Genomic DNA, 22,736 nt, shown 5'->3' on the forward strand with positions numbered 1-22,736 from the left:
AAACACTCTTTCAAGCTTAAAACTCACCAAATTACTCTAGGGTTTCAATTCCATGGTAAAGGGAGATGGAGGCTGATCTAAAATGTCCAAGAGATGATATAAGGATGCTTAAATAGGGCGCAAACCCTAAAAATTAGTGTTTTCATTTGGCTAGAGTACGCCCAGCTTACTCCATGATGTGCTCGCGATCCCTTCTGTCTAGTACGTCCAGCGTACTCCCTTGTACGGCCTGCGTACAAGGCTTAGCCTTTTAAACCACCAACTTTTTGAGGCCATAACTTATTCGTTCTAAGTCTAATTTCGATGATCCTTACATCCACGAAAAGGTAACAAGAAGCTCTACACTTCTATCAACTCATTCTTGCCTTAAAACTTCCCGAACTAAAATCCAAAATTCATAAAGAGACTGAACTGACACTTTACCGATATACGCATTGGCTCCAAAACACAAACCGAACTTCGGCATCATCTAAATTACATTACCCACACCCAAATGGGTCTAAATTTCTCTTTTCCAAAGGCCCTAAGCCTTGCGATAACTGATTTTTGGGTCTCAACCCCGAATTAGGAAACGATTTGGAACAGGGTGTTACAGATCTCTTTTCGATACATTACCATCCATCTTAACTTATTTTTTATTGTGTTTTTCATTATTAGCCAACTTGAAATGACATTTTTTTCCTTTTCAATTTCTTTTTTATTTACTTTTATTATTAGATTATATTTTGTTACTATAATTAAAATGGCCCACTTCATAACCTCTCCCCCTTTCCTATTCTAAACCTTCTCATCTTAGAACACCCTTAGGCACTCTCAACAATGACCGATTTTATGTCAATTTCTAGACTGTATCGAACCGGACAGCTTATTCAAAAAAACGGATTAAGCCGGTGTGATAGAACCGGTAAAAAAACCATTTGAATCGGTTTATTGGGCTTAGATAGCTGGATTTATCTTAGCCAGATAAAAAAAATAGCTTAATTCGGTAAAAAAAAATAAAAACCATTTGAATCGGTTTATTGTACTTAAATAGTCAAATTTCTCTCGGTTTGTGAACGCCGACAAGAATAGAATGTCGGTGAACACCACATCCCACCCATGCTTTTTCTTCATGTAATTAACTACGACGAGACTAGAATGTCGGCGAACACCACATGCCACCACCACCATCTCCGACGAGACCAAAACTAGAAGCCACCACCACTATATTCAAATCTGATACCATTATCGCCTTGAAGACAACACCACCACAATACACTGAATCCACCACCACCAGATCCAGATCTGCTACCACCACTGCCACTCGAAAGCCACCGCTACTACCATCAACCATCTCCAAACAGATCTAGTTCAAGGAGGTGATGAACACGTAGATATGGCCAAGAAGAGAGGAAGACGGGGTAGATAGTGACAGCAACGGTTTCCGACGAGAGAAAGGAGTGGAGAGAAGCAGTGGAGTGGTTTTCGTCGACGATCCACAGGTTTTCAGTGGTTTTCATTAGCGATCTGATGGTTCCGATGGTGGGGGGTTGAGTTCCAAAGGTTCACGGGTGGAGGAGGATGATCTTGGTAATTGAGGAAAATCCAAATCGCCATTGTAATAGAATGAAACAAAAGTAGGATTCTATAACACACAAATTAACGAAAGTACATTGCTATTTCTTCCATTTCCATAAATAACAAAAATCTAGAGATTAAAACATATAAATAACCATATACACTTGTCAAACAACGCACAAAAGTGTGCATATATATTTATTTTCATTCATCTTCTGTCATTCATTCCAATTTTACAACACACAAATCTAAATAAAAACGAGTTCTTCTTCACACAAAAATGTAGCAATAAAAACACAAGAAATCGATACACAAATGCCATAAGTGAAAGGATCATTAGATTTTTCCATTTTGAATTTTCATCGGGAGAAACATCGTATACATTATGAAGAGCTTGATACCCTGAAATTGTCCTAACTTGTCCCACTGCAAATGATGTCCCATCATACTCATTCTCCAACAAACCCTAAAAACATAATCAGTTAAATGCAAAAAATAACAACCTACTTTTGTTTAATTTGTTTATTATGATTTATTATTTATAGTGTCCTACTTTCATTAAAAATCTACTTAATTATAACAATGTCATCCAAATACAAATGTTTAAACATACAATATCTTGATAAGAGAAAAAAAAAAAAAAAAAAAAGGGGGGGGGGGGGGGTGGGGGGGTGGGGGGGGGGGGGGGGGGGGGGGGGGGGTAATCTCATAAAACTAAAAGACCCTATATTTTGTGTTTTTTCTGGATTAAACCTCATCTTTATTTTTTCATGAAAAAGACGTTAGATTTTTCATTTTTTGCAAAAAAACCCTCAACGCCTCAACCTTATAAATGTTTCCAAATAAACCCTCAACTTTTTTAGTTTTTCCTAAAAAAACCCGTTATATTTTACAACTTTTTTAAGGGAAATTATCAGAAAAGTCCCAATATTTTCGGAAAAGTTTCACTTTAGTCCCAAAAATATTCTGAACATAAAAGTCTCGATTATTTCATTTTGGCTCAAGTTAACAAAAAAATCTTTTTTTTTCTTTTAACAGGAAATGACATTATCGTGTAAAAATCAAATAATCGGGACTTTTCTATTCAAAAAAAAAATGGTACTAAAGTGAAACTTTTCCGAAAATATTGAAACTTTTCCGAAAATATTGAAACTTTTCTCACAATTTCCCCTTTTTTAAAGAAAAATGACTAAAAGGTCCAGATAGGAAAAATGAATAAATACAAGGCCTTTTTCATGAAAAATATAAAGTTGAGGTTTAATCCAGAAAAAACACAAAATATAAAGTCTTTTATGAGATTAACCCAAAAAAAAATCAAAATACTTACACAACCAACATAAACACATATTCTTCATATCAACTTCTCAACAAGAATAACAAAAAAAACCCAATTTTTTCAAAATACAAATAAAAAATTCCTGATAAAACATACCTGAATTGAGTAAGTGTGGAAAGAAATATAGGATATGGGATACATCCACACGGGTCCCGGCAAAGCACTTCTAATTCGAAAATACCCAGCAGAAAGCATCATCATGACCTATAAAATCAAATATCACAGGGGTATTTCAGACATTTGAGCAACATCAACATAATAATAGCTTCTTGGATGATTCTTAAAAAAAAACTCACATGTATAAACATGAGTGTTGAAATAGTCCAAAACATATCTTGCAAAATAGTGGCAACAACAAGCACAATCCCTTCATTAACCAAAAGGCACATGAAGAAATTGAGCACAAAATACATCATAAAGCTGAAATCATTTCTTAACCCCACAAGAAAGTAGAAAACAAGACTTGATGAAATTGAGATTAGAAATAAAAACGGGAGACTTGCGAAAAGTTGTCCTGTTAAAAAAACTAATCCCCCTGAATGTTGATTTGAATCTTCACAACCATACACCTGCATTCAATAAAATTTGTAGTTTTTTCTTAGAGTAAGTAAATTACACGAATGGTCCCTATGGTTTAGGGTAATTTACGTGTTTGGTCCCTAACTTATTTTTTGTTTTTGTTACATGTTTGGTCCCTATCTTACCTAAAAAGACTATTTTGCTATGGATTTTTTAATTTATTTAAATAAACACACCCCCAACCCCATCCCTTTCACCTTACCTTACCTACCCTATATTTTTTTTACTATTTAAATAATAGTTTTTTTTATATAAGACAGGGACCAAATGCGTAAGAAAAGCAAACAATAGAGACCAAATGCATAACAAAAACAAACATTAGGAAACTTCCGAGTTAAAAAAAATAAGTTAAGGACCAAACGTGCAAATTACCCCAAAGCATAGGGACCATTCGTGTAATTTACTCTTTTTCTTATTTAGACATTGTACTTTGAAAAATGTACTACATGTTGTAAATGATAATAAACAAATGAACGAAAGTATGTTGTTATTTCTTGCATTTTGATAGGGATCACAATTCACAATTACCTTGACTTCCTTCAATTGTGCAGGGACCCCAACAATGCTTAGTAGGGAAGCAAATGATACAAACACAAAGATTGCAGCTACTCGTGTCTGAGAAATCAATATACAAAATCTTGTAAAGATTAACGTTGTTTACAACATAGGAATGGAATGTGATTCCGATCAATTGCTCATTCCATTCTTTTGTCAATTCCATTCCATAAACTTTACGCAAACTTACCGCAACCGAAGACAACGAATGCCCTAATCCTGAAAAAGCAGTGCCAACACAGAGTGCAAGAAGCATGCAAAGAATTAACCGAAGCCAATAATATTTCCACTCTCTTGACATAATCAATAATGATCTCCATGTCAACACTGCAATTCTTGTTGCACTATTTGCCTTTCCTTTGCTTTTCAAAGATGGACCTTCCTATTGCCATAATTTCAAACAAAAAAACATCTTATTAAACTATGAAAAGAATAGTATTAACTTAAAATGTAATCTTGAAACTAAGAGAATCAAAAGTTGTAATGATTTTACCCTTTCGGTTAGCCTAAGTATCATAGTTTCAACTGCAGCTGCATCAGCTGAAGATCGATATGTTTCTTCAAGGGTTCGGATTGCAATTGCAGTGTCCATATTAACAGATGAAAAATCCCCATTGTCATCCTATTTCAAGAAATATTAATTATAATTCATAAAGCTTTAAACTTTGTGATGTATATTGAACAAATCTTTGAAGTTTGTGATGAAGAATGTATGATATATCACCTGCCAAGTTTTGCACATTGCAATAATCCGGTCAAAATCGGTGTTTATTGCACGAAGAAAATGATCAGAAGGACTTTGCATAATAGGGCAAGGAAACCCTGCGTTTGAAAAATGCTGCAAACAAGCCAATGTCTCTCCAAAAAACAATGTGTTTCCATTTGAAAGAAGACAAATTCTGTCATAAAGTCCAAACACTTCTGTGCTACTTTGATAAATGGTGAAAATTAACGTGCAACCAGTGCTTGCTAGCTTCTTCAATGTCACCATCATCAAAAGTGCAGAAACACTGAAAAAAAATGGAAAGATTGTTGATTTGTTGTTTATTGACTTATTCCACAAAAGGGTATTGAGAGTAAGGGAAAAAAGATTGTTTATTGTTCATCAAAAGTGCAGAAACACTGAAAAAAAAATGGAAAGACTGTTGATTTGTTGTTTATTGACTTATTCCACAAAAGGGTATCGAGAGTAAGGGCAAAAACATTATTTATTGTTCATCAAAAGTGCAGAAACACTGAAAAAAAAATGGAAAGATCGTTGATTTGTTGTTTATTGATTTATTCCACAAAAGGGTATTGAGAGTAAGGGCAAAAAGATTGTTTATTGTTCATCAAAAGTACAGAAACACTGAAAAAAAATGGAAAGATTGTTGATTTGTTGTTTATCGATTTATTCCACAAAAGGGCATTGAGAGTAAGGGCAAAAAGATTGTTTATTGTTCATCAAAAGTGCAGAAACACTTAAAAAAAATGGAAAGATTGTTGATTTGTTGTTTATTGATTTACTCCACAAAAGGGTATTGAGAGTAAGGGCAAAAAGGTAAAATCTTTGACCTGTCAAGTTGATAGAGAGGCTCGTCTATGAATAAGACTTGTGGCCTCATTACAAGCTCTCTTGCTATGCTGACACGTCTTCTTTCGCCACTTGGAAGGCCTTTCATGTAACAATGTCCACCTATGAGTTTATTTGCATAGTCACCTAATGACATGGCAAGAATTGCATCCTCTACAACACTTTTCTTTTGATAAAAAAAACCAGGAAGTTGAAGGAGTGCTGAGTAGTAAAGAAACTCGCGAACTGTTAATGATCCGATTAGTGTGTTTTTCCTCTCAACAAATCCCTTTCAATAACACAACAAGTTTGTTAGAAAAACCGGGTCCCACAATATAAAAATGTTGATTCCATTCCATCTTACTAAACAAATCTTGAAAACTTACATAGGATCCATACTGCAACTTTGATTTTGCTCCATTGATGAATACTTCACCATATGTTTTAGCTGAATCATCCAACCTTCCTAAAGAGGATCGAAAACTTGTTAAATTTCACAAATCTAAAATTGGAAATAAAAAAAATTGTTAAAGTTTGACTAAATACCTGCAAGGGCTCTTAACAATGTTGACTTTCCTGACTTTCCGGGTCCCATGATGACTGTCATTGTTCCAGGTAAAGCATAGCCATTTGAGCTTTTTATAACTCGATCAGAGTATTTTCGTTTTCCTTTTATAGTAACTGTTAAATCCTTCCACACCATTGTAGCACCTGCTATCTTTCTTGCTACAACTGCACCTTCTGGTAATGGTGGAGATGGCATGGAGCCACTGTTGAGCTTTGAAAGAGATGGTGAGATGGGGGTGGTGGCGGTGTTAATGGAGTCACCACCACCACCACCACTCTCTTCCACCCTAACTTCAACATCTGGTTCTTCCCAATCAGGTGAATCTTCAAATGAAATTGGTTGTCTTAAAGCACCTGGTTTTCTTAAGTAGAAAAAGTTGCTTGATGGTACTCTGCTAGCAGGACTGCTTGCTGAAGATGATGAAGATCTGTAGTTATCTGATTGAGACTGTATTTCTTCCATTATATCTATCTACCCCTCTGTAACAATGAGAATAAGATCAATGCTTCATTAAGAAAGACTTCGTATATAAGAGAATAAGATCAACTACATTCACTTTAGAGCATTAAATTCCAACCAAAAAACTAAGAGGACTTTCAACAAACAGGTGGTGAGCACAATCGTCATTACTCCATCCTCTTGTTCGAAGCTCGAATCTCAAAATCTACTGAACCTAATGTGTCGGAAACAATAAATTGAAGAAAATCTAGTCGCCTAAATCCATTAACCCACGTACGCAGCAAAAGGTGATATAAGAAAGCTTCATCGAGATTCGAGAAAACCAATCTAATGTCTGACCCAAATGAATACACCGCACTCCAAGTAAGATTCTGATCTCTCCATGAAACACGACTACTAAAAACCCTTAAAGATTGATTTTTTTACCACATTAAATTAACTTAGCAACTTCAGGAAACACAGTGAAGATGGTGTTGACCATTTTCGTTTGAGTATTGAGCAGCGAACCAGTGGTTCAAATGAGGTGAGCAAAAACAACCACAAGAAGGTAAAACCAGCAGCCATAGACGCTCAATATACTTGCAGAATGAATGAACACAAAAGTAAGATTGAAAGACAAAGACAGGAGGTTGTAGAGAGTGACAAACTAACCTGGATCTGAGGGGGAGAAATGAGAAATCGATTGTTGTGAGAAATGGAAGACAAAAGACAGCGTCGAGTCGACATATCATTATTATTTACTCCAGGCTGACTTCAACTGAGTTTGGATTATTTTCATAAACACCCCCTAATGTTCTGTATAATTACAGGAACAACCTTGAAGTTTTATTTATTCAATAAAAGGGTATTTGGAGGCGCGTCTTGCTCATTATTTGATTATTTCGAATTAAAGTTGCATTTAAGTGATTTTTATTTAATTATTTGTGGATCATTTAATATATAAGAATAAAATAAAAATGATAAGTTACAAATCAGTTTAACCTGAGTTAATATAATTTATTATTAAACCATATAAATATGTTATTATGTTTATCTGGATAATTATCTGTTTAAATTATAGATGACAATTTAAAAAAAAAAAATTAAAGAAGTAGTAAATAATTTTTTGAAGTTATTATTTAAGTATGGGCATTTTATATCACATAATTTTTCTAGTAGCCCGTATGTACCATTAATAATTTAATTTAAATCAATTTATTAAGTTTATACAAAGCATATTTTTATTTACATGTTTCATATAAATTTTAATTTTTTAGCTGCAAATATAGCATAAATTAATTAAAAATATCTAGTAAGAATATGTGATATATAATAAAAGATATTATGCTATTTCATGTGGTTGTGAATGGTGATATCTTATATGTCGATTTTATTGTGTAGCTATATCTATATGGGCTAACCCGTCAATTAAAAATGGATCGGGATTGAAATGAAAATTCTTATGCTAAATGGTTTTTATATTTATATTTCCAATTACTTTGTTTAAAGTAAGCAAATATTCTTTTCTGAAACAAAGAAAAATGCTAAATATTCTCTTTTTAATAAATTAAAATGGATGAATAATATCTTTTTTAATAGCGTACGATAAAAGATATGGTACACGTTTCAGTTTTACTGAACTATTTATGAGAAAATCCAAAATACCACCAAATAAACAGATAAAAAAAAACAATCAAATATCTAAATAACAATTTTCATATATTTTGATAATGCAAAGTGCACGTAAGTTTATATTAAATAATAGATTTTCATAATCAATCTTTAATATAAAACGTTATAAGTTTATAACTTTATATTAAATAATAGCTTTAGCTATCTCAAACCAAACTTGACTTATTGCTAATTGTTTGAATATAAATATAAATTTCTAAATACCGAATTAAAAATTATGATATAAAGATTTGAGTCGATTCAGTTTATGTCTTTATAGGTAAGTTACCTTTTTTCGATACTGCAAAAGGAGTTCTGGTAATATGCACATGTCTTGGTGGGATGGATATCATTTCAAGGAGAAACATACAAAAATTTATAGTTTTTTTTTTGTGTGTGTGTGTCTTCAAGATATATTTTTCGCAAGAGGCGTGGTAAACTAGTAATTATAGTTTTCATATACACCAATTATTATATATACTAAAATAAATTTTATTTTGAAATTAGAATTAATAACTTTTACTACCGTTTTTATATATTAATTGCAAAATAACCATTAGAAATTAATCAATTATTATAACTAATTGATGTCAGTATGTTTTGTTTATTTACGTACTTGTGTATTATCAAACTAGGTTATAACCCGTGGAAACCACGGTTGATATTTTTATAGTTATTATAAAGACAAAAACAAAATATATCAACAAAAAATATAGCATAATATTTATTGTAAAAAAACATTAAATAATGTGAAAAGTAAAATAATAGTTGAACATATATTTTGAAATATTTCTTTGTATGTTACATTGGAAGTTTTTTTAGTCAAATTATAATATTTATCTAAAATTAACAACTTCAATCTTTTTCTACTTTATACTTTGGATAAAACAATGACATAATTGCCCGTGTGTGATCAATGTTCTTGCAAAAACAAACATATATTTGACAATGATTGGGATTAACTTTCATTTATAGTCATAACAAAACAAACAGTTAAGAAAAATTATATTCTTTTGAATTTGAATGAAAACTTTGCGTCTGAAAGCGTTAAAGACAATCCTGAAATAAAACAACAATGTTTGATATTTCTTGCCGTTAGGACTACTGTTTCAATACACATGTTTTGAACATGTATAATATATGAATTTTGAGGTATCAATGGATATTTTTGGAATTTTATTTTATCCAAATATAATTTTTGAATTTTTCTCTTCTCATCAGCAAAGTTTTATGAATCTGCAAAACAGTAGTATTTAATAAAAAAAATTAAAATTAAAATATGAAAAAACATCATAAATGGTCCATGTGTTTTTCTAGATTCTGAAGTTTAGTCCCCATGGTTTAAAAATCTCATAAATGGTCCCTGTGCTTTCAAAACTTTTTACAAATGGTCCTTATTGCTAACTCCGTTAACTTTTGTCCGTTAATTGAGGGGCATTTTCGTCATTTCACACAACAGGGACCATTTATGATCTTTTCAGTTATTTTTTTTAAAAAGAAAAAAACTAAATATAATTATTTAATATATAATATATATATATATATATATATATATATCACACACACACACACATTTGTGTTGGAATCCGTTGAACACACCTGCAACTTCAACTTCCCCCGATACATCATCTTCAACGATGACTTCTTTTTCTTCTTCAGTTAAATCAACAAATCTAAAAATCGAGGGCACAGTGGGCAACGAATTCATCGAAGAGAGAGCGAGGGAGAGGTCAAGAGACAATCGACTGGTTCTGGGGGTTGCTCGATGGAGAGAACGGATTTGATTTTGCATGTTTGAAGCTCTATGTTTGTAAATCCCATTTGAAGAAGACGAAAGGATTTTTGTAGACCGAGTTCTTTAGTGTATTCCTAATTGAAATATGATTCAATCTGCATCCAATTGTTGTTCTTCTCCATTTCATCGAAAACCTTGAGACTGGATTGTGTTCCTCAATTTGCCCCAAGCCCCCATTTCTGTTCACTGATTCCACGAACACAGGAATAGAGGTAGCATAGAGGGGACTAAGGGAGGAGATGTTCATTTACCTCAATTTGGACCTGCAAGACGAGATATCTTCAAAAGCATTTTTGATTCACCCCAAATATTTTTCTTCAATTTATACATCGACTAAAAAATACGTGATGAGAAGGTGGCCCTTCTGAATCAGAGCCTTAAATTTGAATCAAACTGAAATCGGTTGTGTTTGTGTGAATGAAGAGAGGATAGAAGGGAAATAAAGTTTGATTTAGGTAAAGAGACGAAAAGGGGTAGGTCTTTCATGTTCTTTGTGGTTCTTGGTTTCATGTTCTTCTCTGTGTGTAACTTTCTAAACTTTGAAAACAAAGAAGAAAGGGAGAAAACATAAATTAAGGGAATAAAGAAGTAGAAAATACAATTTGTTTGAGGTCAAAGGTTGCTCGTTTGAGTTGATCGGAAAATAGGTTGTAGGGAAGAGATAGAGTCTTTGTTAGGGGATTTGTGGTGGTTTCAGGTGGGTCTTCTTCTTTGATGAACTCTGACATTTTATTTGGATAGAAACGATCTACCATTTTATGATTGTTTATCTGAGAGAGAGCTACGAAGCAAAAATGGCGCATAGGCTTCCCTTGTGATCTGATTTTGCAACTTATTGGCGGTAATGTTGGATATTCAAGAATGAAGTGTCGACGACGACTAAGAATAGGTAAATAAATAGGGTTTTCTCTGGAGAAGATGAAAAACTTATGGAATCAAGAGCTTCAAGATTATGCTTTGACATAAATCAATTTTTAATTAGGATCTTGTGAGTAATTTCGAAAAAAATGGATTTTTTATGTACTTAAGGGGTTTGGTACATACTTTAGGTAAAAATCGGGGTTTACATATGATAAATGGGTGTTTGTTTAATTTTGGAAATCATGAACAAACTCAAAGTGCATTGCTATTTCCTACATCTAACATTCAAAGTGAAGATGGTAGCCATATATGCAGAAAGGACAGGTTGCAAGATTGTTTCAGCTTAAAAAGATAAAGCCAAAGCATAATCATGTAGATAGGTAAATAAAAAATAATGAAGCTCAACAGTATTTTCAATAGTTTAGCGGCTACTAACATGTGATATTGAAGTTCTTTTTGTGTAGTTCTGTGACAGAGTTCATTAAGAATGTGAAAGATCAGACATTATTTTAGTCAACATATAATGAGGGAATTTTAGTATAATTAATAAAACAAAAGAAGAATGGAATGGAATTCCTTTCTTCAATACCTTAGGCTATAGTGAAATCCATAGCAATTTGAAATCTATCGATTTTGCAACCAAACATTACATTGAATGGAAACTCAAATTCCAATTCAATGGGATTCCCCTAGAATGGAAGAAATCAAGAAAAACAATTTAATTATCATTGGCGAGGGCTCTTTTTTTCTATAGGTTTATAGTTTTTCAAGTTTCTATAACCAATCTCTCTAAGTTGTTCTGTAACTCAAATTCCAATCCCTTCAAAAAGTAAAAAGGGAATGGAATCACAGGATGGAATTGTTGAGAAAGGAAAGCAAATTGAGGATGCAAATCTAAAACATTCACTACTTGTGAGTTGTGACAAACAGAGAAAAAAAATCAATCCAAACGCGAAAGGATATATATATATATATATATATATATATATATATATATATATATATATATCCAATATCATGTATAGTTTGATTATGAAAAGTTAACTTTAATCATTATACCCATTGGTTTTTATTGACTTTATTTCTCAGGTGAAAATACTAAAAACTTGCAGGGAGTTAAGTAGAGAAATGGAGGTTTTTACCAACCTAGGATTGATGATGGAGCAATACTACATTTAAAAATGATGTGTCTTTCTAGGAATTGGTTTCGTTAGAGTAGTAAGTACGTTGATACAAAACCAATTGATTCAATAAAAACAAAGTAAGATGATATAAGTAATATTTTTTTGTAGCATAATGATATCATATAAAAAATCACTTCAAAACAAAGTAGGATGCCATATTATGACAAATGAAAAAAAAGGACATAAGGACATGCTTAAAAAAAAGTTAAAGGAAAAAAAATCATAATTTATCATGCATAATAATTGTTTTCAAAAGCAAAGTAGAATGTTTATTTGCCTTTTGAACAATTCTCTTTATCATCTATAAAAGTATGCAATTGCAAGAAAAAAGTAAGATGGTCTTTATCATCTATAAAAGTATGCAATTGCAAGAAAAAAGTAAGATGGTTAATGGTGATTGAATATGAACTAACGTGACTTCTATTTACTCTGTATTACAGAATTGTTGAACTCGCTGTGATGAAGATGATAAAGAAAATTAGCGGTGTATTCTTGGTAAAGGAAGGGGTTGGCGTATATAGGTATAAGAATTAAACTGAAGATCAGATAATTAAGGTAAATACCAGAATGTATCCCTTAATTAGTGGAATTCATTAAAATCAATAGCTGGTTTTTAGGGATATCATATATGCATTATCTATATTAAAATGCATGTAAATCGCATTGATGTTGAGTTTTGGAAGTTTATTAAGCATACACGTGGCAGGTAAAGAATGCGACACATGGCATGTTTAGATTAAAGCTATTTATTTATTAGAAAGGGAGATATAGTAGTTAATTAGCTAGTTTATAAATAAATAAATTAAAAAAAAACTACGAAATTAATACTATATAAATTCGGTCACGTGGTTTACACAATATCGCAAGTTTAATCCATTTTTTTGTTCCAATAATGTTCTCATGAGTGGTGACCATCAAATAATGATGCTTACTACTAACGAACCTAAATGTGGTCTTTGGTTGTAGATGGTTTTATGATATATCATATTAGGGTGGTCGGGGTGACTTGGGAAGAGCTAAAATGGGTTGGCGGTATCCGGTGTGGCCTTTGCACAGTGTGTACTGCGGGTTGAGACATTGACTTTGAAAATGGGTTGAGGAACTCATGGGTTATTCCAACGGCTCAATTTTTTATTTGATTACTTTATTATAAATATATTTATCTGTCAATTTAAAACCACATCTTTTTTATTTTAACTAGAAAAGAGGTTGCAGCTCCGCTTTTGGAGTAATGTGATATAAGTTATTTTTTTATATTGTAATGTGTGTTGAGTGTGCATGAAAGTTTGTTATATATATATATATATATATATATATATATATATATATATATATATATATATATATATATATATATATATATATATATGCATTTCATACAATAGTTAGTGGTATTCAAAAGGTAGAACGAACAACATTAAAATAAAAGATATATCACTAAAAGTTGTTTACGTCATTGGTGAATGAGAGGTAGTTATAAAGCTTTATATTTTACACATCCACATTGCATATCTAAAACTGCATAGTAATGTTTGTAATGTTATTTGTCCATGTGGAGATATTTATAGAAGTTGTAACATCCCAATTTTCGAGACCAAAAAATTTATTTTTTTATAAATACTTTACAACATAGTTTACCAAAACATTACCAAAGTCATGTCATTTTATAAACAAAACCATAACAACGTGTTCGAAACCAACTCAACACAAATAATATAAATCAGAGTACAATCCCAGAAACTCAATGCGGAAACCATAAGAGTGGGAGTGTGTGATGCGCTGCTACGCCGCCGCCTCCTTCCCCTTGGACGAAGAGGTACCTGAAACCAAAACTGAAACTGTAAGCACGAAGCTTAGTGAGTTCCCCCATCATACCACATACCATACAATCACATAGCATACATATTGTCAAGCAATTTTGGGGTGCCCGACCTACCCATGTCAAGCCATTCTGGGGTGCTGACCTACCCATGTCAAGCCATTATGGGGTGCTGACCTACCCATGTCAAGCTGTTATGGGGTGCCAACTACCCTCCGGTCTATCTCAACTAGCAACAAGGACTATTTCACCCCTACCTCTGTCATACAATAACAAATATAACTATACGGTCAAGCATATCTGGGGTACTGACCTACCCTTCCCTCCTAACGACCGAGTCAGGGAAAAGTTCCCTGCTACTACCACTAACTCATATAGCATATCACATAAGCATATCCCATAAGCATACCATATAGGCATATCTCATAAGCATATCACATAAGCATACCAAGATAATTATCACAAAGATAATAATTTATCAATTACTCTTGTTGGTCGACCGACATTTTGGCCTTAGACCCACCCCTACTGGAAGGTAACTCACCTCGATGTCGTGTAGTGTCTAAAGTATCCTCAGTGTGCAAATCAACTCTTCTCGACTCCTCAATCCCTACACGACAACCCTTCTAAGTTATCAATTTGAATACGCAACCCTAACCAGGGTCAACTAAATTCAGTCAAAGTCAACATCCAGTTGACCTGACTCGCCGAGTTGGTCTACCAATTCGTCGAGTCCATACTCCACTAATCCAGACCCAACCCCGACTCTACTCGTCGAGTCTAGCAAGAACTCTACGGGTTCTCCTTCAATCATATCATCGGGACCATCTTCATCCAATCCCTCATAAGAATGCGTCCAGTCTATGACTCGCCAAGTCGTAAGAACAACTCGTCGAGTCCATCTTCAAAGATTGGGAGATTACTTTGGACTCGTCGAGTTTGTTCTAGCACTAGCCGAGTCCCATGATTCCCAGGTCCCTTAAGAGCCTTAATAACTTAGGGGCCTTACACATTATCATCTGGTCCAACGACAAAAGGGATTTAGTGGTCATTACACCTTGACTCGTCGAGTCCTAAGAAAGACTCGCCGAGTCCGTCCTTGAACATTACTATACAACCGATTTAAATGGGTCTTAACACAACAAAACCATAGATCTGGCCTCCTAATGTCCATTTTACACGTAAAGTCTCAAGCTTGATGCACATGCATGAGATCTTTGGCTCAAAAAGCCATAAAAGGTGGTCTACAAGATACATGGGGTGTTTATGGCAACAAAGTGGGCACCTTTATGCCATAACGACCCCCAATAGCCCTAGATCTGAAGCACAAACTCACTTCTTATACTCAATCCCGAATACATCCTCACCGGGGCTTAAAAAGATGTAGAAAAAGGTCCAAAATCAAGATCTAGACAATGAATAGACAAGGTTTCAGCTTTATACCTCTAATAAGCTGGAAATATGCTTAAAACTCTGAATCTTCTTGTTTCCCCCTTGATCTCACAAGCCTCCTTCGTTTCTTCAAGCTTCAATCACACAAAGTAACACTACAAGGCTCAAGAACACACTAAAAACGGTTAGGGTTTCGAGTTTGTGTTTGCTTTGGACGATGAGGGATGAGTTGAGGGGTTATAACGTGTTTAAATAGGGTGCAAACCCTCAATTTAGGGTTTCACTTAAAAAAAGTCTACTCGCCGAGTTGGTCTCCCAAATCATCGAGTAGACTACTTAAACTTCCCGCGGATCACGACTCTACTCAACGAGTTGGGCCTCCAACTCGTCGAGTCCCTAAAAAAACATAAGAAGTACATGAATTAAAGGCATACTAGGAATCAGGTGTTACAGAAGCAAAAAGTGATTCAGAAACGTGCTACTGAGTGATAATACCGTTGAAACATTATCCTTATTGTAGATAGCATGAACATTTTGGTGGGGCCGACGATTCTTCGTTATCTATAGTTTAACACAAATTTGTCTGATTTTTTTTTATTTTGTTAAATTGTGTGTTATGTGTGTTACCTTCACGTTCATAAGTGAGAGATCTTCTACTTAAATGCTGATGTGGTCCAGAAGATGATGAAGAATGGATGTTGGTTGTTTTGGTATTCGGTGGAGTTTTTGGAGTCGGTGTAAATGGGGTTGGATTCTGTTTAATTGTATTTTCTTTGACATCAGTGATGATGAAACAAAGGTTATCATTGGTGGATGTTTTCATCATCTGCAATGCCATTTTCTTAACTAAGCCTTTAATCTCGTTGACTGCGGATGGTAATTTCTTTATGTTATCCGGATCTTTTTCATCTATTAGCATTTCTGATGTTGTACCCGTTAGTTTTTGCATAACATTGTCAGTGAAAGTTACATCCACGAAGTTAGTTGGGTCAGTAATAGTTCCTGAGAGTTTGAACCTGTGTGTGTGACATTATTTAATGTAGTAACATTGTACTTTCTGATTCAGCTTTAATATATATATATATATAGCAAGGGAATGATATTGGAGACTTGTGAAAGTATACATATGTACATGTAAGTTGTTGAGTTGGGTGTTCCATCTGAAGGGAAGAACCAAGTATTCCCCTGTTTGAAAGTTGGTTTTTTACAAGTGGGACAGATGACCTAGTACCAGGTGTTAGTGAATTTGAAATCAATACTGAAGCCTTTATAGTGAAAGTCCTTTCCTGGGAACATGTGTTTGTGTTAGGAAGTATAATTAGATTGTATAATTGTGGTGTTTGATATTTATTTTGGAGAGTCTAAATATACGTAAATAATAATAGAGAAGGAGTATACCAAAAGATCAGAGCATGTTTTTTCACTTATATCAAGTAGTGATATTGGTGGGCCTGCCATGGTTGCTGAGAGACCAGTATTTGTTTAGTAACTGTATATCATGTAAATTGTTTATTAAGAATGTATGTGAAAAGTTTATGAGTAGTATACACTGTGCATACCTGTTAAGTAGGACATTTGACTAGGGAATGGTCGGGTTAATGCAAATATGACTTGCACTTGTTGTTCCTAGTCTAAGTGTACCTGTTAATTAAAATTTTCATTAGTATTGTATCTAAATTGTATGGTTGATTTTATGTGAAAGTATATGTGTTAAAAATTGTTTTATCATTTACGTACCATCAACTGGTGTGATCTTAACATTCGTCACAAAATGATTGTACGCTCGGGTGCGTTCTCAATAGCTACTCGATTAAATTTTTCAAGAACATCAGTGCATTCCTTCCAAAGGCTAATGGCAATTTCCTGACCTCTGGTTTTAATGTGTATTGTACATGTTAGTAAGAGAAAAAGTGTATTTAAAAAAGAAAAGTTACTTACGAATCATTTTTGAGAATTGGAAGGAAGAAGGGTTCGTTGTTCTTCTTGAAGCGACTTCTAAACTTCACGAATATTCCTAAAAAGTCTGCATAAATAACAGGGAGTAATGTGTTTTAGGATGTTGGATTTTGTACGCTTATAAAAGGTTAAATATGTTGATAGTATGTAGCATGCATTAACGTAGAACCATACCTGGGCACTGGTCAACAAAGTCTGGAATCTGTCCTTTTGATATAAACTTGAACCAATTTCGAGGAATAGTATTAGTATCTGGAAGTAATGTTATGGAAGAAGCCATGCCGATAGCGATGTATATTGGATTGTCTATCCACTTTTTATAGGAATTAGGCTCTCTACATCCATAATTTGAAATAGTATAACCTTTGGAAACTTGTAGGATAGATTGTACATAGCCTTGATCTTTTCTTTGCCCTAAAATTTGAATTGCACCACCCTGAATTATAAAAGGTTGATATGAGTAGATGGTTGGTTATGCATAATTGTAAATGTTATAATTATTTGTAAATGTACGTAAGCACTTACGTATTTATCCACATCTAGGTATCATGTCTCATAATAGCGTTGTTGTGGCGCCCATGTGTGTAGAATACGTACCTGAAGTGTTGTTCCTGGAGATCCGTAATGCAATTCTGAAATCGGTTTGAAGGTTTCAGACATGTTTGTGTTGTTACATAAAATAAGAATTGTGTATAATACTTTTTGTTTTTAGAATGGTAAAGTGTTTCAATATGTCAAAGGATTAAAAGATATGAGAGTGATATGTAGGTATTATAAGTTAGTTTGAATACGACATAGGTGGCAATGAAATACACCTCAATACTGTCAACTGTGTGTAAAAAATCTTTTAAAAACCATGTTCTTTGTTTTTTTGTGTGATGTGTCAAGATGTGGTTCGATTAAAATTTTGATTGAATCAGGGGATGTAGCACGAGATAGCGCAACTTAAAGTTGACCGTGAGTAAACGCAGGTTGGGGTAAATAAATGCCTATTTTTTTTTAGAGATTGACCCTGACTCTTGTTAATTGTCCTGGCGTAACAAACTCTAATCAGATATTGCTTTCTAACGAAAATGAAGGGTAAATCATGACTTTTTTGGATAAACTTGATTCGGGGCAGATAGACTCACTTTCCGATAGAAGTTTATGTAATAATAGTTGCTTCTATCACCACTGGTAGTAGTTTTGAAACCATCAAGCGTGTTCCATTGCACAACCCCTCCTGTTGGTTTAGATTCCTAATTAACATAATGGGTGTATTAGGTTTTAGTGAAAGTGTGTGCAGAGGTGTGCTCGGAAATGTAAGCTGATTTAGATATTTTGGAGGGTAGAAACTCTCAAATTCGGCTATTTGTTTGCCATTTGACTCTATCGTATAACACTTTTGTAAATTGTTGCATCACCAGGAACAAGATTTAGGATGAAGTCGTTGATATCATGTGTTGTACTATTTTTTGGACATACAGTTGCTCGCGCTGACAAAGCAGTGGCTGATGGGTGCAGGGCCGGCTTGGAGATTTTAAGGGCCCTGTGCTAAAAAGAAAAATGAGGCCCTAAATATAAATTTTTAATATATAAGGTAAACAAACTTAAGACGGTGAATTATCGTTACAAAAAACTTAAAAGTAAACAAATTAATTAAAAAGGAACTTATGGAAATTTATAAAAAGTTCAAGGGTTAATTATGTAACTTTTAAAAACTGATTTGTTAAAGATAGTGGAAGTAAGAATTGATTATGAAATATATAGTATAAAATAAGGGCCAAAACTATAAATTGAATTTACAATATCAAAATGTTGTGCACATGAATCGAACCCGTACGTTTGATTGAAAAGTAGAGATGCATTTTCACCAGCTGAGCTACACATACTTTATGCAAAAATCTAAATAAATTCATATATATTTAGTTATTAAATATATAATTTAATTAAAACTCGGGCCCTATTTTTTTCGGGGCCCTGTGCGCCTGCATCTCTTGCCCCCCCCCCCCCCCCCTTAAAACCGAGCCTGGATGGGTGAGATAGAATACCATCTCCATGTACAAATTGTACAAGAGTTTTCATGGTGTTTTCTCCAGTTGGAATCATGAGTGAAAGTGGTACGTCAATCCATCTTGTGTCTCTTGGTTCAAGCAAATCTGGATTCCCCAAATTTTTGTCTCCAATATTAAGTAACCATGATGCAAATGATAAACCGAAAATTATGAATTGGGGTGAGAAGCATCGTTCATTAACCTCATATTATCGCGAAGTTTGTAGGCTGTGAAACATGGCCATAAGTATGAGTTTGGTAAGGTGAAGGAAATAATTTGCCATCTACTACTCTTCGGAGAAGCAGGTAATGTTTGTCGGAAATCACCACCTAATAGAATTAACATTCCGCCAAACATTTTAGCGTCGCTTCGAGAATATCTCTCAAAGAGTGATCAAAACTTTCAAAACAACGTTTGTTACTCATCGCGGCTTCATCCCATATGATGATTGATGTTTGTTTCAACAGGGCAGCTAATGAAGTTTTTTTCTTAATGTTACACGTTGAATTTTCCGAAAAATCAATTGGAATATTGAACCTTGAGTGAGCAGTCCTTCCCGATGGCAGAAGTAATGATGTTATACCTGAAGCAGCGGCAACTAGTGCAATTTTGCTTATTGAACGGAAGTAGGATAGCAGCATAGTCCACAAGAATGTCTTACCCATACCACCGTGCCCGTAAACAAAGAGAAGTAATTGATTTTTGTCCTTGTTAGCTGAAACAACCATGTTGTAAATGTGAAGCTGATTATGGTTCAACTGAGAGACCATTAGTTTGTGTTGATTATGCAACAACTCTTTGTTGTAGTTGGTTTCTTCTAAAAGCAAGTGGTTCTCAAAAAGACGCAGAGTTTCTTCTAATGGCACAAGTAAATGAAAATCAGAGACAGACCTATATGGTGTGGAAGATTGAAGAAAATTCTCTAAGTCCATTAATACTAATTGTTGTAGATGATCGTCAGTAAGATGGAGGTCAATACGAAAATTATTTTTAGTGACATTATAGATGAAATCATCACTCATCTTACACCATGCAACTTCCCATAATGCGAGTGGGTTACTGACTTCACATAACATCAATAGATGACAAAACAAAGACCATAGTTGTACAGAGGTCGCCCATTCTGATGCCTGTGTGAATGATGTTAACCATTCCTTATCTTCGCCGATCAGACCTAATGCTTCACATGCACTGCGGTGATTTGGGTACATATGATTAGAAACGGTGTGTAGATCCTCATAAGACTTACAGCCGGTATGATGACAAAGCAACATGCGAAGGTAAAATAACTCGTCGGCTGATAGATGCACGAATACAAGTCTATCGAGTGCACGCGATTATGTATGATGCCTCAACTTCCATCCTTTCACTTGCTTGTCCCACAAATACTTAGAAGGGTAGTTTGCATAAGTTAGGTGTAAGCCATTTTTGTCACGCTTGTTACTCTCAAATCATCCAAGAAGCAAACTACTGCCAAAATTTGGATGTCGAACTACATCATGAATTTGACTATCTTCTTTTAAGTAAACAGTTTGCATGTTTGGAAGATGAACTGGCAGTATCATAACTGGTGGATCTCGTTCATGAATATGAAAATTTGGGATACGCCAAGCGGCCTCATGAGGGCAGATGTATCGACCATCGAAAAAACTCTGGATTTCATCTACAACAATAGGATGTGAAGAAGTAGTACACTCGTTCGAATGATCATCTTTTTTAATAACAAACTTCACCCGCTCCATATATACCTTTTGAAACATATTAAAATAAGTATTTTATCATCATGTTCCATCCACAATATTCAATGTTAATATGCACGTTTAAACGACTACACAACCGCTTGTTATATGGTACGACATACCCATTATCTATCTCTATACCATTTTTTATTCTACGACGTGTGAAAGAACTCCTCTTATAGTACGTGTAACCTTGTTTGTCGAAGATGGTGCTATCCAAAAATGGTTTTGGATACCACTTCTCACAGTTCCATCTTTGATGCACGTAGCTTTCACGTTTAGTAAACCTTGTGACAGTTTCATATAGTAATGGTTCAGAAACTGGATCTGGAATCTCAGCAGAAATTAAATTATCAACGAAATAAGGTTCATGTAGCTTGTATGAGGTGGCGACCCATAGAAGAGTGTGATAATGAGGCAAGACCCTCTTTTGGAACTCAATTGTATACAAATCTGAAAAAGAAAAGAAGACCGTCTTAAGGAATTTCAATAGAAACAAAGGTAAATGACAGTGGAAAAGAGATATAATGGTGAAAAGAAGAACCAAATGTATGTTGCTCACATGGAACATCTCCAAATGTCCTGTCATCTTTTAGAAATTTGATGAATGCTTTGACTTTTATGTGGAAAACACGCGCAGTAATATCAGCCCTACTATGCACATCATTTTGATTATGATTAACCATGTATCGTCTAATTTCGGGCCAATTAACATTACAAGTAAAGGTGATAAAGTACTGTGGATTTCCATACTCCTTACAATGGATAGTGCATCTTGATAATGACTATACATGTAGCGTGGACCACCTAGAAAAGACGGAGGCAGAAGAACCCGCTTTCCAACAGAACGACTATCTACATCACCCTTAGAGAGTGCGTTATAAATCCCACTGATATATTATGATCTAAGTTGTTCCTGATTATTCTGAATGTAATCTAAACGCCCTTGTTCAATACACGTATAAGCATCCACCAAATATTATTGGAACAACTGACATCCATTAAGAATAAGAGAGTAAATACCATCACGGGCATGAAGGTGATAAATATAATACATGTTGGTTGTTAAATTCCTTGCATTAGCACCTGTTTCGTTCAACAACTTTAAGCGCAGTGGCCACCCATCCTCACCATAAGGGAATAAAAGAGGATACTGCAACGACATGTAAGAAGGGTGAAGTTTACTAATTTGTTGTGGGCTTCCCGACTTTGAAAATATAAGAACATCATACTTATTCATAGTTGTTTCATCACCATAAATGATACAGCCAAGTCTATCGGGCGTTGGAGGACCGTAACGTCAATCAGGGACATTATTAAAAAGACATACCACATATGAATCTAAATCCTTTACAGCAGCAACGTCACGAGAAGTCTTAAAAGTCCGAACATACTCATTATGAGAAGTCAGCATGTCCATTAACAAAGTTACAACATGTTCATCTAAAGGTGGTTTTGAGAGGTCACAAAAAGTAGACAACCTGTTTGTCATCTCAGTATCCGTATCAACAATGTATAATTGTAGAAACCTGGGACGTTTATCATCTTGAGGATAAAGAGAGCCAATCCGGTGTGAGAACTGACCACAAATTTTAAAAGCATAGGGACCACCAACATTGTTAATGTCATCATCAACTTCGACACCAAAGGACGTCATTGCAAACATGGTATTGTAAGCCCTAATATTTGTTCTAAACGCAG

The 22,736-nt window shown here is 34.3% G+C and overlaps 2 protein-coding genes across 2 annotated transcripts; both read right to left on the minus strand.

Annotated features, from left to right (window-relative positions):
- Nucleotides 1–1,721: 1,721 nt before the first annotated feature.
- ABCG3 (ABC-2 type transporter family protein) lies at nucleotides 1,722–7,326 on the minus strand. The gene is made up of 11 exons (XM_078985101.1): nucleotides 7,258–7,326; nucleotides 6,126–6,626; nucleotides 5,966–6,045; nucleotides 5,582–5,868; nucleotides 4,752–5,037; nucleotides 4,521–4,649; nucleotides 4,218–4,409; nucleotides 4,001–4,087; nucleotides 3,190–3,462; nucleotides 2,990–3,097; nucleotides 1,722–2,023 (listed from the first exon to the last, which is right to left on the minus strand). Exons 2-11 carry the CDS (start codon nucleotides 6,607–6,609, stop codon nucleotides 1,766–1,768), a joined length of 2,184 nt encoding a protein of 727 aa, XP_078841227.1. The 5' UTR covers nucleotides 6,610–6,626; nucleotides 7,258–7,326; the 3' UTR covers nucleotides 1,722–1,765.
- Nucleotides 7,327–19,634: 12,308 nt separating this feature from the next.
- LOC145006665 (uncharacterized) lies at nucleotides 19,635–20,507 on the minus strand. The gene has a single exon (XM_078965741.1). It carries the CDS (start codon nucleotides 20,505–20,507, stop codon nucleotides 19,635–19,637), a length of 873 nt encoding a protein of 290 aa, XP_078821867.1.
- Between the last annotated feature and the right edge of the window lie 2,229 nt (nucleotides 20,508–22,736).

Source organism: Lactuca saligna, chromosome 1 (genome assembly GCF_052625555.1).
Source record: "Lactuca saligna cultivar CGN05327 chromosome 1, ASM5262555v1, whole genome shotgun sequence".
Lineage (NCBI taxonomy): Eukaryota > Viridiplantae > Streptophyta > Magnoliopsida > Asterales > Asteraceae > Lactuca > Lactuca saligna.

Bases quoted from the DNA above. Each gene is read 5' to 3' on its own strand.
- LOC145006665 (XM_078965741.1), bottom strand. From the start codon at position 20,507: ATGTACCCAAATCACCGCAGTGCATGTGAAGCATTAGGTCTGATCGGC.
- ABCG3 (XM_078985101.1), bottom strand. From the start codon at position 6,609: ATGGAAGAAATACAGTCTCAATCAGATAACTACAGATCTTCATCATCT. The intron at 3,098-3,189 runs GTGAGTTTTTTT...TTGATTTTATAG, and splicing joins CAACACTCATGTTTATACAT to GTCATGATGATGCTTTCTGC. The intron at 2,024-2,989 runs GTATGTTTTATC...TTATGTTTTTAG, and splicing joins TCCACACTTACTCAATTCAG to GGTTTGTTGGAGAATGAGTA.